This window comes from Mercenaria mercenaria, unplaced genomic scaffold (assembly GCF_021730395.1).
Source record: "Mercenaria mercenaria strain notata unplaced genomic scaffold, MADL_Memer_1 contig_3641, whole genome shotgun sequence".
Lineage (NCBI taxonomy): Eukaryota > Metazoa > Mollusca > Bivalvia > Venerida > Veneridae > Mercenaria > Mercenaria mercenaria.
This window is the reverse complement of record NW_026461800.1, coordinates 40,318-60,491: the sequence shown is the minus strand read 5'-3', so window position 1 is coordinate 60,491 and position 20,174 is coordinate 40,318. Positions and strand designations below refer to the sequence as shown.

General features: G+C 34.5%; 1 protein-coding gene and 1 long non-coding RNA gene across 2 annotated transcripts; both read left to right on the top strand.

The window, feature by feature from the left end:
- Window positions 1-605: 605 nt before the first annotated feature.
- LOC128553257 (tyrosine-protein phosphatase Lar-like) lies at window positions 606-8,521 on the top strand (the record flags this gene model as incomplete). The annotated part of the gene is made up of 6 exons (XM_053534386.1): window positions 606-734; window positions 1,725-1,870; window positions 5,941-6,030; window positions 7,378-7,444; window positions 7,815-7,997; window positions 8,349-8,521. Coding segments are annotated over 6 exons (788 nt in total), but the record flags the coding sequence as incomplete, so codon positions are not given.
- Window positions 8,522-8,729: 208 nt separating this feature from the next.
- Window positions 8,730-13,261, top strand: LOC128553258 (uncharacterized). Its single transcript, XR_008369300.1, has 3 exons — window positions 8,730-8,862; window positions 10,750-10,817; window positions 13,244-13,261. It is a non-coding gene; the product is annotated as an uncharacterized LOC128553258 (long non-coding RNA).
- Window positions 13,262-20,174: the final 6,913 nt, after the last annotated feature.

Below are 20,174 nucleotides of genomic sequence, written 5' to 3'. Positions count from 1 at the left end.
CGTTGTTTTATATCCTGTATGTCCGCTAGGGCATGAATGTTTATATATTTAAGGTTAGTAATGGTTTTGTGTATTATGCAATTAAGCACATGGTGTGAGGGAAATATAAGGGGTTGTCTTTTTTTAGCTTTTTGAGACATACATTTTGACTTATGAGATTTCAGGGGCATCAATGTTTTAGTGTTAAAGGAGGCGTAAACTATTTGTGGTAGGGCATGCTCCCCCGGAAAAGTTTGAAAAATATGGATCCATCTGGTATAGTCTGAGCGTTCTAAGGTTTATTTATTTGGAATTGAAAAAAGACAGGATTTGTGACAAAATAAACAAATAACATGCTGATTATCATAAGTGCATGTTTTATGACGAGCGAGAAAAAAATGCATATTTTGCACTTTTTTCACCCGAAACAAAAGACAAAATACCTATGCTCTGACGCGCCAGGTTCGCCCCAACCCCACCTTAATCCGCTAGTGCCTTTGTCTTATATGAATCTTTCTTTAAATGCCTGGAGTTAGGCAGGTGTATGAGATTTTTTAGTTTGAACATGCTTTCATTGGCCAGAATCTACAGAATCTATGAAAATTTTTGTGTCTTTACTCTTACAGATTTCAAAGCTACATGCTGTCTGATTGATAAAGTAGATGCCTTCTGGAATTATACCGTACAAGTAACTGCAAAAACGATTGCTGGAGTGAATGGATCAGAGACTGTATTAGGAACAACCGCTCAATCAAGTATGCTGAACTAAAAATAAACATTAAGTATAAATAAGATCACATTGTGAAGTACTTAAATTCGAATTGTAAAAGTACATGTATAATATGATTTGATAATATAGACTTTACAAAAACTGCTAAGTACATCGATATATATGTACTATTATTGTCCTACTTTATGCATATTGATCATTTTCTCTGTTTGAAAAACAGGTACGTTTGCAATCTTTCTGCCACAAAGTATGGAAATTTCTTAAATTCTAATTATGCTTATAACTATACAATATGAATGGACATTTGCATTTAAATATGCTTAATATATTATAAAAAACGATACCTTTAGCAGTTTATATCTCAAATTCTCTTCATGTTAGGCGATAAGCTGTTTTCGCTTTTCTTTTCTTCTGCCAGTGAACTCTTATCTAAAATCATTATGTGCATTTTTGTTACATAATCTGGTAAGTACCACACGGAATTCTGATATACGACAATGGTCTCCTATCACATTTTTGTGATTCGTATCTAGTGTCACGTCGAGCGTCATGTTCTATGTTCACTATACGAAACTAAACACAAGATCCGACAAGACTAAGGCGAGCGACACATGAAAACACAAAGTGTCATACAACATTCAGTCGCGCTAATCTCGCAGAACTGTCTTGAGCTATTTAAGTGTCACATCACATGACATGTGAACAGTCACATTAAAAGCCGTGTGTCATTTCTCCTTTTGTGATGTGTTGCATCGCAATGTTGTGTATCGTGTCGGGTTTCAATTTTAAACGATTCGTGTCACCCTTTAAAAGCGACAGATGACATTCGATCCAACACTATGCTACACATGATATCACGATCCGACACACGGTATGTTTTCGTGCTATTACAGACGTGACATATAGTGTTATGTTGTCATGTCTTGTGTCGCTTTGGCATGAATCGCGTCGCCATTTCGACAGTCTATTTTGTCTGTTTTATAAAAAAGTCAGTGAAACCATTGTCATGTTTTAGCACCTGGTAATGTCACAAACGTGCAATTAAAACCTGAGGAGGAAGTGACGAAACCAAGAACGCTCAAAGTATCATGGGAAGAACCAAAGAAACGAGATTTAAATGGCATTCTTACAGAATATCACATAAGATGTACTAAAATTGATGTAAGTGTTCTCCTCTTTCAAAAGTTTAGTATTTCCTTTTTACTTTTAGTTTCTGGACATTACCTCTTAGTATCTCATAGTACTCCAACCTACCCCGTATACCCCTAAACCAAATACATGTTTTTGTTTGCGCTAGTCGTATTTCTTGATATAGTGTTATATTTGGTATTATTATACCTCACAAAAATGTCCAATGTAAATTTCCCATTAGTTTTTTTTTTTTTTTTTTTTTTTTTTTTTTTTTTTTTTTTTTTTTTTTTGGTTGGGTTTAACGTCGCACCGACACATTTTAGGTCATATGGCGACTTTCCCATTAGTTTAACCTGAATAATATATCATATTCCCCAGAAATTTCATATCACATGCGCAATAGCGTTATTTTCAATTTCTGCGCATATGATATTATTTTTTCATATCACCCGTTGAGAGATTGATATTTTTGCATTGATTAAAAGAGTGAGTCGATAAATTTTCAGACGAGGTGCTTATATAATTATACTTTAGGATTAAATTACCTTTTTCTGCTGCTCCTGCATGTGCGAACACAGCCGAATTTTCTTTTTTATGCTACGTGCAAAATATTTCGAAAACAATTTTTCATCAAATAATTTATCGAAACTACCATAGTAAGTTTGGAAATGATCTAACTAAGAAAATCAGCGCTCACACTTATATGTTTCATTTAGAAAAAAGAAAGTTATCGCCGTTTTTCGAACGCTACTGATTGACGGAATGTTAAAATATTAGAATAAATATAGGGGTCAGTTATATGTAAACGTCTCGATTAAATGTATCAAAAAAGTGCCTGTGTGAAATTAGCAGAATAGCAGAATTACAGAATGGCAGAATAACTCCAGCAGAATAGCAGAATAGCAGAACAGCAGACTAACTCCAGCAGAATAACATAACAGAATAGCAGAATAGCATAATAACTCCAGCAGAATAGCAGAACAGCAGAATAACTCCAGCAGAATAACAGAATAACAGAATAGCAGAATGAATCCAGTAGAATAGCAGAATAACTCCAGCAAAATAGCAGATTAGCAGAACAGCAGAATAAATAACTCCAGCGGAATAGCAGAATAACTCCAGCAGAATAGCAGAATAACTCCAGCAGAATAGCAGAATAGCAGAAAAACTCCAGCAGAATAGCAGAATAACATCAGCAGAATAACTCCAGCAGAATAGCAAAATAACAGAATAGCAGAATGACTTCAGCAGAATAGCAGAATGACACCAGCTGAACAGCAGAATAACTCTAGCAGAATAACAGAATAACTCCAGCAGAATAGCAGAAGAACTCCAGCAGAATAGCAGAAGAACTCCAGCAGAATGGCAGAATAGCAGAATAACAGAATAACTCCAGCAGAATAGCAGAATAACTCCAGCAGAATGGCAGAATAGCAGAATAACTCCAGCAGAATAGCAGAATAACTCCAGCAGATTAGCGGAATAACTTTTGTTCATTTTACCTCGCATTTGAATGATAATTTAAGTTAGCCTAAGACTATGTGTATGGTAAACAGTTTACCATAATTGTTAGAAAACAAGTTTTGACACTGAAATGAACAACTTAAAGAACGGCTTTTATGCATTAAACCTCTCGCGTATTATCCCGCACAATTAACATTAGCCTAAGCTAGAAAGTAACAGAATAACTCCAGCAACATAGCAGACAAACTCCGGGAGAATAGCAGACTCCAGGAGAAGAGCAGAATAGCAGAATAACTCCAGCAAAAAACCAACAAAAAATAAACAACAACAGAATATCAGATTAGCAGGACAATATAAAAAAAGTGAAAGAGTTTTATGTTTTTATTTGGACTCGCATCTGCACGATAGTTAATATCAACACTAAAAGACTATTTTTTGCAACACGAGTTTTTTTTAAAGTTATACTTCCAGCAGAATAGCAGAATAGTTCTAGAGTGTCCTTAAAAGTTATGACATTTATATGGCGTTTTATGATAATACTGTATGGTAAATACAACCTTTTCTTTCATATATAAATCACCGCCACAGAGGTATTTTCTTTTTTAATAATTTTCCAATTTTAGTGAATAAACATCTAATATTAGAAGTGACACTCTGAAAATTTTGTATGACAAGTTATATAAGCGGAAAATAGCAATTTATTTAAAGCAGATGTTGCTGCTTTGGTAAGGCCATTTTTAATATTTTTGTCTCCTTTTTTGGAACATACAGGTCATTTTCAAATGTTTTTTTATAGGACTATTCTATGTTTTACCCGAAAAGTAATATAAATATTCTGTTATTCTGCTATTCTGTTATTCTGCTGGAGTTATTCTGCTGTTCTGCTATTTTGCTGAAGTTATTCTGCTATTCTGTTTTTCTGCTGTTCTGCTATTCTGCTGGAGTTATTCTGCTGTTCTGCTATTATGTTATTCTGCTGGAGTTATTCTGCTATTATGTTATTCTGTTGGAGTTATTTTGCCATTCTGCTGGAGTTATTCTGCTGTTCTGCTATTCTGCTGGAGTTATTCTGCTATTCTGTTATTCTGCTGGAGCTATTCTGCTATTCTGTTATTCTGCTGGAGTTATTCTGCTGTTCTGCCATTCTGCTGGAGTTACTCTGCTGTTGTGCTATTCTGCTGGAGTTATTCTACTAATATGCTATTCTGCCATTCTGATGGAGTTATTCTGCTGTTCTGCTATTCTGTTATTCCGCTGGAGTTATTTTGCTGTTTTGCTATTCTGTTATTCTTCTGGAGCTATTCTACTATTCTGTTATTCTGCTGGAGTAATTCTGCTGTTCTGCCATTCTGCTTGAGTTATTCTGCTGTTCTGCTATTCTGCTGGAGTTCTTCTGCTAGTCTGCTATTCTGTTATTCTGCTGGAGTTATTCTGATGTTCTGTTATTCTGCTATTCTGTTATGTAATTCTGCTGGAGTTATTCTGATGTTCTGCTATTCTGCTATTCTGCTGGAGTTATTCCGTTATTCTGCTATTCTGCTATTCTGTTATTCTGCTGGAGTTAGTCTGCTGTTCTGCTATTCTGCTGGAGTTATTCGTCCATTCTGCTATTCGGCTATTCTGCAAACTTCACACAGACCAAAAAAGTCTTATTACACGGCAAAGTCGCCACAAATTATAAGTGCTAACAAGTAAAGACTTTTTTATTCTGTCTTCATTATTTGGTTTGTAATAACTTTTTAATGTTAGATAAATTACTATGTTGATTTTCCAGTAAATGCTTTGACCTTTATAATCTTTCGCTATAATAAAATAAATATTGCATTCCTGAGAGGGTGATATGAAAAATGTTCACCCCTCGAAATATGAATATAGACCTCGGCTGCCGCCTCGGTCAATATTCATATATCTCGCGGTGAACATTTTTCATATCACCCTCGTACGAATGCAATATTTATATAGTATACCTTCGTCCCTCAGTTTGAAAGAGGTTCTTGATGTTGTTTGTTCCATAGTATACCTTTATACCCCTTTCCACATTTAACGCTCTCCTCCCTTCACAAATCCTCACCCACACATTTTTTACATTACTATGTCGTTAATTTTTTCTTTAATGCCTTTCCCAGGTCTGTTTCCGACTCATCGCCCCAAACCCCACCCACCAAACATTACACTCTCAATAGCCGCCACCTCTTTCCGAGTGTGTTCTTGTTACACTTTGCGTTTATATTCAAGGTTAAAGCTCTAAGTCACATCTAGTTATATACAGTTTACTATTGTTTTAAGACTTTTTTGGTCATATAGGTCATTATTTTTATAAATGAACTATTTCTTTGTAATATATACTTTTTGTATGTTATAAGTTTGAATAATATTTCAGAGTATTACGAAGAATGAATTATGAGATATTTAATCGATTATGCACAACAAAAATATAATTATATCCGCATTTTAAATATTACCATTTTTCTTACAACCAGCAAAGTAGAATCTTGCATTATAAATGGCCTTGATTAAATTCCAAACCATGACTTTTCACCACATTTTAACTTTCAGAGGCAGCTGACCTAAACATTTCACTTTATTTTTGTACTTTTTAATGAGAGAAAAACCTCATATCACATTTGTCATTGAAGGATAAAAGTGTCGTGTACAGCAATAGAACAGCCAGTAATATTCACTCTTGTGTCATGACTGATATCCAGCCAGGAATCTACAATGTGCAGGTAAAATTCACCAGTAGTTCAGAAGTGTAATACGACATTTAATGCTCTAGTACGACTAAAATGCATTTTTTTCTGCCGAACAATAAATGGGATAGTAGCATGAAAGGCACTTTTTCGCTTGTCATTAGTTTCAACATTTTTTAAGAACGTAAATATCTTGGATTTATGAAATAGTAAAGGTTCCATGATTCCAAATTCTATACCATCTTACATCAGCTTGGAAACATTTGGACGTTACATGCAAATTCTAAATAAAATCAAAGATCATCGATAAAGATATTGAATATTAAATGTCAAATCGCTCTGTGAATATTAATAGTTTTCTTTTACAAGAACACAATTAAATAAACTTTAAAAGTGCACACAAAGAAGCAATTATTCCTTTAATAAAGAACATTCATTCATTTCACAGTCTTTAAAAATGTTGAAATAAAGTTTAAAAATGTATAAAACCTGATTTCATGAGGAGATGGGAAGTGGGTGAGGGTGGTAGGGTGTGGTCAGACGTTAAGTTGCTTACCGCAAGATGTGGCAGGTATAGCAAGTCATTATTTCAACTTCATTGAAATAAACTAGAAACTAAAATTTAAAAACACCAAGCAACTTTCGAAAATATATAATGAAAATATTGTTGATGACAATTGAATCATATCAACACTTCTAATGCTAAACCTGTGCGTTCCAAACATTTGAGGCGGTAGTGAAGCTGGATATTGGAAGAGCGATAATTCTACTCATATGCTCGCCCAAGCATGAAACAATTGCCTGAGCGGCACCTGGGTTCTTTTTTCACCATCAAAAGCGGAAATACTAGCGCGATATGATCTACATTGTGACGCTGTAACTCTTAACTTTACAAAAAGAAAAACGGAACAGGTTGCCCTGGCATTTTTGCTTGCACGGACTGGCACGTGGGCATCCGGAAGACAGAGGTATGACTTCCTGACATGAAATAATTCTATACCCCCAAAGTGGTTTCGAATTGAACTTTCTTGAATGTTCAAGAAAAGGTAAATAGTAGCTCGCCTGAATAAAGAGGGCGGACGTCAGAGCTATAAATAGAAAAACAAACCTATGCAAATGACTTCTCATGAGCCGCAAGATGGCTGTTCCACAAACTGGGTCTAATGCATCCTTAAGGTAGATTTTGATGTCTTCCATTGCCTGCATTTAAAAGTTAAAATGTTACAGGAATCACCTGATCAGTCTGCAGCAAATGTGGTCAAAAATATCTTAATATTTTTTGTTCTTAACATTTGTTTCGGTTGAATATATATTAATGGACAATAAACTCTATGATTTTGAGATGTCATATAGTTAAAATGTTCCGTTTTCATTGTGATTTAGGTGTTTGCAGCTACAGTTAAAGGTAACGGCAGTCGGGTAACAAGGATGGCAACTGTACTACCTGGTGGTAAGTCTTTATCTGTTTCATTAGGATTTATTTACTGTTTATTATCTTTAAACTATACTACCCGCGTGTTTTCACCCATATAGAAACATTTTAACTGAATCAGATCAGAACTGAATTTAATTACTTGATATTAAGTATACAGCCAAACAAATGCAGCTTCATTGATAAAGGATTTCAATAAATACGTACAGATCTTCCTTTTGATGTATGCTTTGTTTATTTTTTGCCTATATGGTGCAGTTATGAGGTATTTTGGGGTTAAACACTACATCATAAGAGTTCTTTTATCTACTACTTTCAGAAAAAAGCATTTCTTTACTCTGTGTTTCTGAAAGATATCATATTAACGAGACTTTAAAATGAACTTTAGCTCCGCTCAAACTTGTCGAAGAGACAGAAAACAGTTTACTTATGCAACAGAGTCAAGTTAAACCAGCGGATGACGAGAGACAAATTGCCGTGAAACTTCCGTTAAGAGACCTTCTTTGTAATATACGTAACGGCAAGCTAACACGCTGGGGAGTAATTGTTTCACAGGAAAGCCAAGCAACAGGTTTAGTAATCATTCCGAACTAAAGTTTGAATTCATCTGTTCATAGATAATCTGTAAATAATTAGGAATATAATAATGCATCATCAGATATTCAATAAAATTTTCGTGATACTCTTAACAAAAAAGTGGGGGAAAAATTGAAGACAATGTAGAAGTTTCGAGACGCAACTTGTGTAAAAAGAGGATGCATTGTTTATAGCCAGTCTTATGTCATCATGATAGCTTTCATACATTTCGCGTTAAATATAGAAAGCTTTTATTTTCCACTTAAAAACTTAATTACATTTGTTTTATTTGAAATATTTTTGAAACACTAATGAAAACGTATTTTTTTAATATTGATACTTTCAGATAAAACTTTCTCAGGAAGTACAACAGCTTTCGATTATAAAGTTTCAAACACATATAAAAGTTGGTTTCAAGTGAAAGACATGGATCGTATATCACCTTACATAACTACACCCAGGGATTGGAAAGTGCACTGTCTAACTTTTTATGGTAGTATGTTTAGAAGAAAAAAATAACACAAAGGAAAATATTTGTTGCAGTACAAAATGTATTAAAATGTGGCGGATAACTACGGTAGAGTACAAACATTACGTTGGTAACAATAAATTGCCAACAATAGCTAACCCCAATGTTAAAGACTGTTCAAACACATCAAGATTCCTTTGCCTGTAATTTTAAAAATGATACTGCACTTCTTTGACAATGGACAAATGTTTTCAGGGAACCGAAGAAAGCGTGATGCTTCAACTACTGAGGACAATTATGCAGATTTCGTGGTAGGTGAGGACGGCAAGTGTTCTGGCGTACAAAGTAACCAGTACTGCAATGGTGATTTACAGCCGGGACGAAGTTACAGGTTTTTATTTCCTGACTTTTTCCGTGCGCATGCTTATATATTTTCGATGCCTTATGAAAACATTATATTGTGTTGTGGCCGTATTTGATTTTGATTTCTTTTTCACGGTAAGGTTAATGACAAACGAATCATAACACGATGATTTATCAATAAAATATATATTGTTTCCTTCAAAAATTCGTGACTTGTAAAATACATATGTACAATGGCAATTCAGGATTCCTAGTTAATGGCATTTTTCAGTTCTTTGTTTAGATATTTCATTTCAAACCGACCCTGAGTACCGGAGACCATCGCTTTTACCAGCTTTTAACCTATAAATACCTTCGCCTTGTATTAACACTAGCGCGCTTATATTTCATCTCACTATTTTACTTTGAAATCTATTTTTATCCCCCGACGAAAGTCGGAGGGATATAGTTTTGGCGTTGTCCGTCCGTCCGTCCGTCCTTCCGTCCGTCTTTCCGTCCGTCCGTCCTTCCGTCTTTCCGTCCGTCCGTCCGTCCGGAGCCATATCTAGGAAATGGTTGGGAATATTTATTTAAAACTTCATATACATGTTTACCACTATGAGTTCTTACGGCCCGTCAAGTTTCAGTCAGATTGCCCAAGTAACACCAGAGTTATGGCCCTTAGAAGTTTCTAGTGTTAACTATATAGGGTACTATAAATATGGCAATTTCTGCATCATAACTTTTGATATATTTGACCTAGAACTATGAAACTTAAACAGAATTTAGATCACCATAATATGGTTGTGTACACACAATTTCATTCAGATTTATTTGTAAATTAAGAGTTATTGCCCTTTAATTGTATAAAAATCCACATATTTGTACATAACAAACTTACCATTTGGTAGAATTTCATTGAATTTCTTTCATTCTTTTCAATCAACATTTATTGTAAACATGTGAAGTTGTGTACCCACATCTGGTCACCCATTTGCCTTGGTTACACCCCTCCCCCCCCCCCCCCCCCCCCCCCCCCCCCCCCCAAAAAAAAAAAAAAATATTTTTCATTTCTTATTTTAGATTTTTTTCAAACCTTCCAAGTTGTACCATTCCCCCACCTCACTTCTCCACCCAGTCATGCCCACCACTGATCATGCATCCTCTGCCTCACCCCCCCCCCCCCATCCCCCAACTTCACCCTTTTACCCTTTTTTTTTCATTTTTAATTTTCAATCAATATTTATAATCAACATGTGAAATTTTGTTTCTTCTCCCGTTCCCCTGCACCCCCACCCGCTAAAAAAATAAATATATACATATATCTATATAAATACATATATATATTTCCATTCCTTTTTTTTAAATGTTCAAACCTTCAACATGTTAAGTTGTGACTGCACAAACCTTGCCCTCAGCCATGTTCAAGATATCTTACCTATGTTCTCTTAAGGACATCTGTTCTTTTAAGTTCAAATGTACATGTTAAACAGCAACACCTGGTGCCAAACCACTCAAAGACAATATTTCGTTCCAGTTAAACTTCAAGCTCACATTTCAGTTAACTGCATTCAATTTTAAAAGCTAAGCTTATTACAGTAAGCATATCCCATTCAAAATAAATTCTTTAGTCAGGATCAAAGTATCATACATTTATTATGTACTCTTTAATTAAACATTTGTTTTCTGTTAAATTGATTTTGACTAATGAAATTATTTGCTTCTTATTAACATCCTTAACTTTTTGCCGGATATATCTTTTTGCCATTCCTCACCACAAACCCTTTCGGCGGGGGATACCAATTCATCGAATTTGCTTGTTATTCCTGCTCTTGACGCGCACCTGTTAGTTTACCCGAAAGAGTCTTAAGCAGTATGAAAATAAAGATGATAGATAGATATAAATGTGGTTCTTTTTACCCTTTATGCACTTCAGGGTGAAATCATTTGTATGTACAGAAGGCGGTTGTACGGAGACGGAGTATTCGAAGCCTATATCAACAGGTATTTTAGCACTAAATAAAGTATAAAGTAAAGCAAGTATAATCGATTTAGTGTTTGTTTAAACGTTGAAATAAATAATTTGCTGATTCATATATGTAAGTGTATAATTTAGAAGTAATTGAAAACTTCCCCACATGAATCAAAGGCGGAGGATGAGTGATTTCAGACAAATGTCTTATCTAATTTTCACGGAGATCATACCTGGGAATCAAACTCCTGACCCTGCGATCCGTAGACCTGCGCTATTCCTCCTGTTGAGCTAAGCGGGCGGGTTGAAATACATTGAGTTAACACAGAGGAAAAACAATTATAAAGAAAGGCAGTATGTCTTCAAAATGTTCAGTCTTCCGTGCTTTCTTCAAAAGAAACCACTGTTATTAATTGTACTGACTATTTAAATGTCCACTGTTTTTAATGCAGAAACTTTGAATAGTTGCAACTCAAGCATCCGTAAACAACCGAATTTTCTATAGGAAAATTTATAGAAAAACAATGCTCTTTACAAGAGATGTTACATTAATACAGGTACGATATGGATGTAAAAGGTTTATGTTCAAAATCATGTAAACATTAGGAATGCATTAAACCAACTCTTTGGAATTAACCTTAAGAAGATAGGTAAGATACAAAATTAATGGAACGATCCTCTTTTGTGGAATATTTGCGGCTCTTACCTAGATGTTGACACCAATGTCCTTGATGGAAAGATGATCATTACCAGAGGATGCGTTCTCATAAGAAATATATCTATCAAGTTCCATTTAGCAGCAATAACTTTGAAAGAACAAAAAACAATTTCACTTACTCTGTCTGTTTCTTGGGAACGCTTATTGTTAGACACAGGGCTCCACTACATATTCTTCATGGTACCGGCTACGGTAAATTGCGTTATGACGTATTTTAAATTAGTTTACATCGTGTTTATGTTGCTACAGAAATGTTGACTTAATTGGGAGAATAAAATCTCAGACATTCGCATCACTGAACAAATCTAAAATGCTGTACAAAAATGATACAAATCTGAAACACTAGGTAATAAATGATATAATCTGCCTTTGGTACGAATTACACGTTCTATTTCAGTTTCATATCTTCATTTTATTAAGAGCAAAAGTATTTTTCATTTCATTTTTATTTCACTAGAAGACTGTTACAATCTCGAAAAGCTTTATAATAGAAAATGTTTGACTTAAAACTGCATATATTTACATGTGATATATAAAAACAGCCGGTCCTTTGTCTACTCAAGCAAGATTACTCCAATATAAAAACTTTGTTTTCAATACCATGCAGTCTGTTTCTCTGTTGTTGTAAGGGACCATTGTATCAATTCATTGTTCATTTCTCTTTTACGATCTAATTTCTTTAATAGGAGCAAATGTTTTAAAACTGACAAAAAAAGGTTCCTTTAAGATTTAGCCATGACTCATTTCCTGTTTTGCCAATGAACATACTAAACCAACTTCAAAGCGCGTGTATAACAAATCAACATTGCAGTTTTTTTTTAAAAATATCAAAACATTTTTGTGCTTATTATATAAGTTATGCCTTTCAGGAACTTTATCGTACAAAACACAGGTAAATGATAACTAAGCCATGCCAAAAGATTACCAAGCTGAACAATTTTGTCAAGATGCCTACATAAAATGTGTTTTATCAATGTTGAAGATAAATCCGTAATTATCTATTTAGAGTTAAAATGTTAAGGGGTTCTTTACAACAATTCAATATATAGAGAGAGATCTACTGCAGTCGCCCGTTCATCGGTGTCAGTGTCCGCATTCCAATCTTTAAACTTTGAATATAAGCTGGTATGATATCACTAACTGAAATGAATTTAAACGTCTTACATTTGTTCACTTTAATGATCTAGCATGCAATGCACCTGGCCCGTAACCAAAAACGGACCTTTCGTCGACAAATGAAATATTAAACACATCGAGGAGATACCATTTGGAGTCAGATATGAATAATGACTTTTCGTAAAGGTGGCTTTTAACATGAACATGTTAAACAAAATAGGTTTTGAAAAACTAGCTGCTAAAATGTCCTTGAGGTCGTCCTTCTTCAGGTACAGTCCTTGGGTAAACACACTTCCCAGCCCTGTCTGTTGGCAGGAGAGATCTTGTGCTACAATGAATAAAATTGTGTCCATTCCTTCCTAAAGACTAAACATAATGATACAATTCAGTTAAATGTTCATGACTTATGTGTAGAGTATCATTTAATATATAATGTTTAAATCGCCACATTTGTTAGAAGGTAAGATTCATCGATGGCGAATATCAAAACCGACCGCTTTACTTCGTGAAGTGACATTTCTATTGCAAATTGTGTTTTTCCTTAAAACAGTGTTACAAGAAAGAGTGATATATAAATTATTAGTGTATATATATATATATATATGTGGATTAATGTTTTTGCAGTACCTCTGGAGATAAAAGGTAAAAAGGCTTGTTATGTCCCCCCACCCTTCGGAGAAGGGGGTTGGGACGGGTATATTGTTTTGCTGATGTCTGTCGGTCCATGTACCAATCGGTTTCCGGATGATAACTCAAGAACGCTTGGACCTAGGAGATGAAAATTGATAGAGAGGTTGGTTATGACCAGCAAATGACCCGTAATGATCTTGAGATCAGTAGGTCAAAGGTCAAGATCACAGTGACCCGGAACAGTTACAACGGTTTCCGGACGATAACTTGATAACACTTGGGTCTATGATCACGAAATTTAATAGGGAGCTTGATCATGACCAGCAGATAAAACTTTGCGATATATTTTGAGAAAAGTTGGTCAAGGGTCAATTGACCGGGAATAGGACGATAACGTGAGAACGCTATAGGTATAGGACCACAAAACCTATCTATTTTGAGATCTGTAGGTCAAAAGGAAAAAGTCACAGTGACCCAAATGATAAGAACGTATTCCAGGCAATAATTCATTTGGCCTAGGATTATTTAATTTGATACTTATATTTGTCATGACTAATACATATGAGCCCTATTGATTTTGAGGTCAGTATGTCAAAGGTCATGGTCTCATTGACTTTTTTTGCCAATTAATTAGAGTATAATTTGGTCTGAGATCACTTTTGATATGGAGGTCACTTATGACTGGTAAATGACCCATAATCAATATGTTGAGGTCAGTACGTCAAAAACTTTCAGTTCACAGTGACCAAATACCAAATAATTGCTGTTCCTCGTGCAGGGGGTTGGTGGGGGTGGGGCATTTTGTGTACTGGATTCTTGTTTTCGATTGTTTGTTGCTTGTAACTTGCTAATATTTTTGCATGCACGGTGCTGGTTAACGAAAAATAAATCATACTGGCATGATAACAACTCAGATGTATCTTGTATTCTATACATGTCACTTGCAAAACGACCAAATGCCACAGTTATATCAAAAGTAATAGATATACTCATCTTAACATAATAAAAGATTGGGAGTTATTGTCCTTGAATTAGTCGAAATTGAAAAAAATGAAAACTAGTCTGCTCAATAAGTAGAGAGAGAGAGAGAGAGAGGGAGAGAGATAGAGAGTATTATAAAGTCAAATGATACTTGTTGCGACGGGTGTGTATTGTGACAGTTTCCCTCTATTGTTTACATCATGTATACATTGTATGAATGGACAAATATTCAAGTATTTTGATATAAACACTAACCATAAGTAGAAAATGTATTGCTTGCAAGACCTTCACTCTTGGCTTAAAGGTGACTCTAAGAGATCATCTCTTCATTTTTCTGTCCAGATCTGATGGATATTCAACTAACTTGGCACAAACACAAATAAAATTATACATAAAACTTAGTTACCTAGTTCAAGGATTAAGATCACACTTTGATGTGACTTTTGTAATTTACATATAATGATATTTAAATAACTTGGTACAAAGTTTCTCAGTAACAAGGGGATGTGACATATAATCATTTAATAATAAAATAAATATTTACGTTCAGTCAGTAGGTCCAGTATGCGTGTTGGATTAACTGAAAACACTCATAGCATCAAATAATGACCTATCCGTGTCCTACACACCTCTAGGTATATTTGATTGAATATTTGAAAAATAAACTGGGTACTTGTATTTTGAGTGAACTTATTCTTAAGGCAATAAAAAAACAAGATCAAAGAACAGATATCCGAGTACATGTTAAATGTTAGCTTTTTGTAAAAGCCTTTTTTTGTATTTAACATGTTTAAGGTGGCACCGACACATGATAGGTCATATGGCGACCGTTTGTAAAAGCTAGTCAAAGGCAAGCTTATGTTTAACACCATTGAGCCAGATCTGTGAAGTACATAAACTGGTTTACTGTTGAGTTGTTATGGAAACGGGACACAATTTTTTCTTCGGTTTTGTATATTGCAAAAGATGGTTCTGAGCTTGCTACTGCATTTGCACAGAAAGCACGGCAAAACAAGCATCTATGGTATTCGAAAGCTTTGGTCGATTTCGTTGTTTTTGAACATAAGTCCTGTCAAGACGGGCTAGAATCACGGTGAGGAAACCAAGAATGCAACGTCATCAAAAAGCAGCGCAAATGAGCTGGCCACACACAAATTTACGTCGATTCAGGTAAGAAAAGTCTTGTAACTTTTTTATTACTGCAGCTTTCGACTCGAGATAAAGAGCACCGTACCCGGCCTGGAGTATACTATTCTGCGGTAGTGTTCCATATTGTACGTATAGCTTGATTTTCGCTCGAAAACGCGAACAGTTGGCAAAAAGGGTATGAGCTGTACCACACTTTTGTCTAAGCAAGTGAGTTTTGACCGTATTTTCGTGAAATGAGGACAGATTTGACGCTCATTTAATATCAGTGACGAGCATAAAAGTCAACCATTGTTTTATTTTGCTATTTACAAGGATTTCTGACGATATTTTATTCAAAACAAACAACATTATTAAAATGAGAACATCCACACTGACGACTTTGTTGGAGAACATCCACACTCTTAATTACCATTATTGTAGTTATGCTTCCTAAAATCTATGTCTTAGGCAGTCAAGCTACGTTGTTCAACAACAAATGTCGTCTATACATACAATCAGCAGTTCTAACCATTTACCGCGATGCTATAGTCCAGTTAAAATAGATCTGCCAAATCATATAGCAATGGCTGAGCACATGTTAGGCTAACATTAATCTCTGTGTATAGTGTGGCATAAGGACACGGTGTTAAGATTGATTGCATTTTAGGAAAAACATTATTTTAAGATAACAAGACAAATTTGCATAAAAGTCCTGCAAACAAAGTTTAAAAGCAAATAGAGCATTGGAATAGTTATTGTATTGTTATTTTGTTTATAACTATATCCACCCCAAAGTGCATAAAACACGGATAGTTAGTACTTTATCTAAATATTATTATAATATTATAGATATTTTAAATCTTATTTCAGCAAATGGAAGCTATTCAAATATCAAATACTATCCAACCTTATACATAAAAAGGGCATTATCACTTAAGGTGATTATGCACATTTGATAAACCGGCAGAAAGGCATACAATGTATTATCATTACGGAGACTAAAGCCTGGGTTCTGCATACGGAACCGAAATTTATTTATTGAATGGCAATCCCATGACAACAGTATTATATTTCTAAAGATAAAACGTGATAATAAAATTGTTCGAACATTAAATAGTTCTAAATAGTGTCTTTAAATCAGCTTGAAATGCGCTGACCTCTTAAAATAAAGGCAACGTCTATAGCCTAGTGGTAGAGCGTCCGCTTCGAGCGCGCGAGGTCGTGAGTTCAATCCCCGGCCGCGTCATACCAAAGACGTGAAAAATGGTACCAGTAGCTCCCTTGCTTGGCGCTCATCATTAAAAAGGGAAACTGGCCTCTTCTCTCATACCCTCGTGGCGATTGATCCTATCAGGAATGAGGGGTCGAATGTGAATAATATAAGTTGTAGAACTTCCCTCACAATCGACCTAAAATGAATTCTGTATAAACTAAAATAAAGGCACACGTAAGACCGTAGCTTATATTTTCGACTGAGAAAATTCATTAAAAGCTTCATTGGGGACAATTTACTTTTGAAAAGATGATTTCATATAGGCACATATTATAAAAAGTTACTTAAGGTCAAAACATTTTGTTAAGCAGAAAAATCACATGACACTATCAATTTACATTTGCCAAAAGTATTCTATAACTTGGAAAAAAAATCGAAGTTTAATCAAATTTTAAATCAGTGAAGAAAAAAAAATGGATCCAAACTTGTAGAACTACCTTAGGCATCATACGGGAAAGATTTTCATGTGACGCCTTAAACTTTCGTCAGTATTTATACACATTTCCACACTCCTCACATCCTTGGTTTTCTCTCTCCGCTGTGACTGTCTTAAGTGATCCCGCAGAGCAGGTTTTCCGGTTAGCCCCTAATATCGCACTTTAATCAAATGCTGATTTATTAAAATTAATTTCCCATAATTTGAAATGTATTGCAATGCCATTGGACAAAAAAAATAATTTCAAACACTAAATACTGTTACAACTGTATTAATAAATTTACTAGCTGCAGACACCTATTTACATTAGCAGATCTATAATAATTTCAAACTGTTTTATAGAGCTTGAGCCGTATTGTTCGTTAATAGTAGTTCAGTCAGGAAAATTGTAAGGGTGTTTAAGTATAGGTTTGTGGTTTGGCAAAATCTCGCATATGTAATTGGTGCCAAAATTATTTAAATGGAATGAGAAGTTTTATTTTTCTAATTATTGGCTAACCTGTTTAGTGTTTAAAATTATTTTTGTTAACAAATTTAAGCTCCGCGTACAGTATGTGACTTACCGGGTTAATAAACGACTGGAAGTAAATGTTGATTTACCAAAAAATAATTTCCCAACGACATTTGTTGTTGAACAACGTAGCTTGACTGCCTAAGACATAGATTTTAGGACGCATAACTACAATAATGGTAATTAAGAGTGTGGATGTTCTCCAACAAAGTCGTCAGTGTGGATGTTCCCATTTTAATAATGTTGTTTGTTTTGAATAAAATATCGTCAGATATCCTTGAAAATAGCAAAATAAAACAATGATTGACTATTATGCTCGTCACTGATATTAAATGAGCGTCAAATCTGTCCTCATTTCACGAAAATACGGTCAAAACTCACTTTCTTAGACAAAAGTGTGGTAAAGCTCATACCCTCTTTGCCAACTGTTCGCGTTTTCGAGCAAAAACCAAGCTATACGAACAATACGGAACACTACCGCAGAATAGTATACTCCAGGCCGGGTACGGTGCTCTTTATCTCGAGTCGAAAGCTGCAGTAATAAAAAAGTTACAAGACTTTTCTGACCTGAATCGACGTAAATTTGTGTGTGGTCAGCTCATTTGCGCTGGGTTTTGATGACGTTGCATTCTTGGTTTCCCCACCGTGTAGAATAGCGATTATTCCTAAATCTTTTGTCTGATGCATCTGCAATTTCCATCAATAAACTTTCTTTAAATGACATCAAACAAGTCTGTGAATATCGTATTTGTATAAATCATCAAATTCTGGTTAACTATTTTATTTCTGAAAAGTCGAATGCTGGTATTTTTATTTACTGGATAAAACTGATTCTTAACTCGTTACAAGATATTTTTATCATCAAACATATGAATTAATTAATAGTATTTATTAGCATAAATGATATTAGTTAGAGTATGACCAGGCCTTTGCATGATTTAATCTTTATACCAGGGTTACGGTGTGCAGGAAATTAACCATTTAAGCTTTAGTTGGCAATGTGACGCCACAATAGCTTCTATTTGGTTCTCTATTCATCTCCATTGTTTGATGCAGATTTGATTTCCTACTAGAATTACTTTCTATTTTAAAAAGTCAAGTATATAAATGATCTTTTATAAAATTTTGTATCAGTCTTCGTGTTAATGATTCGATAGAATGTTGTTTTGAAAGAAGAACATCACCGCAATATGTTTCAGATGAAAATTCAAAAGCATATAAAGCATGTATATTATTCTTAAAAAGTGGCAATTTACTGATGCATGATTTAATTCCATGAAAATGACAGCTCGAAGGGTGGGGGGCAGGTTTTGGTCAGTTCATTACCTTAAAGAAACCTTGCCATTTTCAAAGAACTGTTACATATCTTTGTAATGATGCATTTACAATAAGGTTCCAGTACTGAAGTTTCATATAACCGGCTTTATCATAGTTTCAGTCTTTGAACCTCTCAATTCCGCATAGTTCAAAATTGTTAATGTGTGGACTATATTCTTAGAACTGTAAGACGAGTACATTTTTATAATATATTACTACGTTTTTCGTTGATTTAATCATATTTTCTGTTTGTCAACCATTTACAATAAAATCAAAGACAAATACCTAATGCAAACAGAAGAAAACAATGACTTTCATAGAATTGACATAATTTATCCACAAAAAAAAAGAGAACATAAACCGTAAAATAATTCTCATAGTTGTAGGTAAAGGAACAATAACATTACCAACAATGTACCTATATGCAATAGATGTTTTAACGTGGTGCCCCATACGTAAAATATTCTCAACAAAAGAATGTTAGCATTGCTAAAACGATGTTTACGATAAATTTCAGCTCGTGAGCATTGTTGCAAATGCATCTAAACGAAAACTGTAAAAAAACAAAATGCAGATGACGAATTTTGAAAGGCGGCGCTGAATTGTCCTAAAGTCTGGCCGTTTCATGCAGTCCTTTTTGTTTTGAATTAAAAAATACATTGGTAAATTGACAATCGTTTCTAAGAATAATACACTTGTTTTACATACTGTTTAATATATATGTGAAACAACTCTTTCCTTTCATGATTTGGTGATGTTTAAATTTTATACGTCAAATATCCATCGACTCCTTACAGAAGAAATATTTTGTTGAATCGCTGTCAAATTTACACAGCCTTTATAACAACCTTTTTAATTATTTTACTGCATGTATGTTATTTCAATATATGTTTTCAATAAGTCGTTTACTATAGAAAACATGGAGGTAAAAAGAACTTCTTTATTGTTATATTTACTTTGGGATCATAGAGTCCATTCAACATTTGTTTACCAGAGTCCCGCTTAAGCCGGTGCTAGGGGGCGTGAGAGGTGTTGCACATTTCATTACCTCTCTATTATTCTTCATGGTTGCACTATTATTCTTCATGGTTGCATTCTTTGCTTCCAAATGATCGTTTTTACAGATTTTATCCTTTTAAAAATAAATATCACACAGTATAGAAATTGTCAGACTTTTTTATACCCGACTCAAGAAATAAGCAAACAAAACAATTACTACTACCAATTTTAGACACATTCAGAATGAAATATATACCTAACATTATGTTGTCGGAAGAAA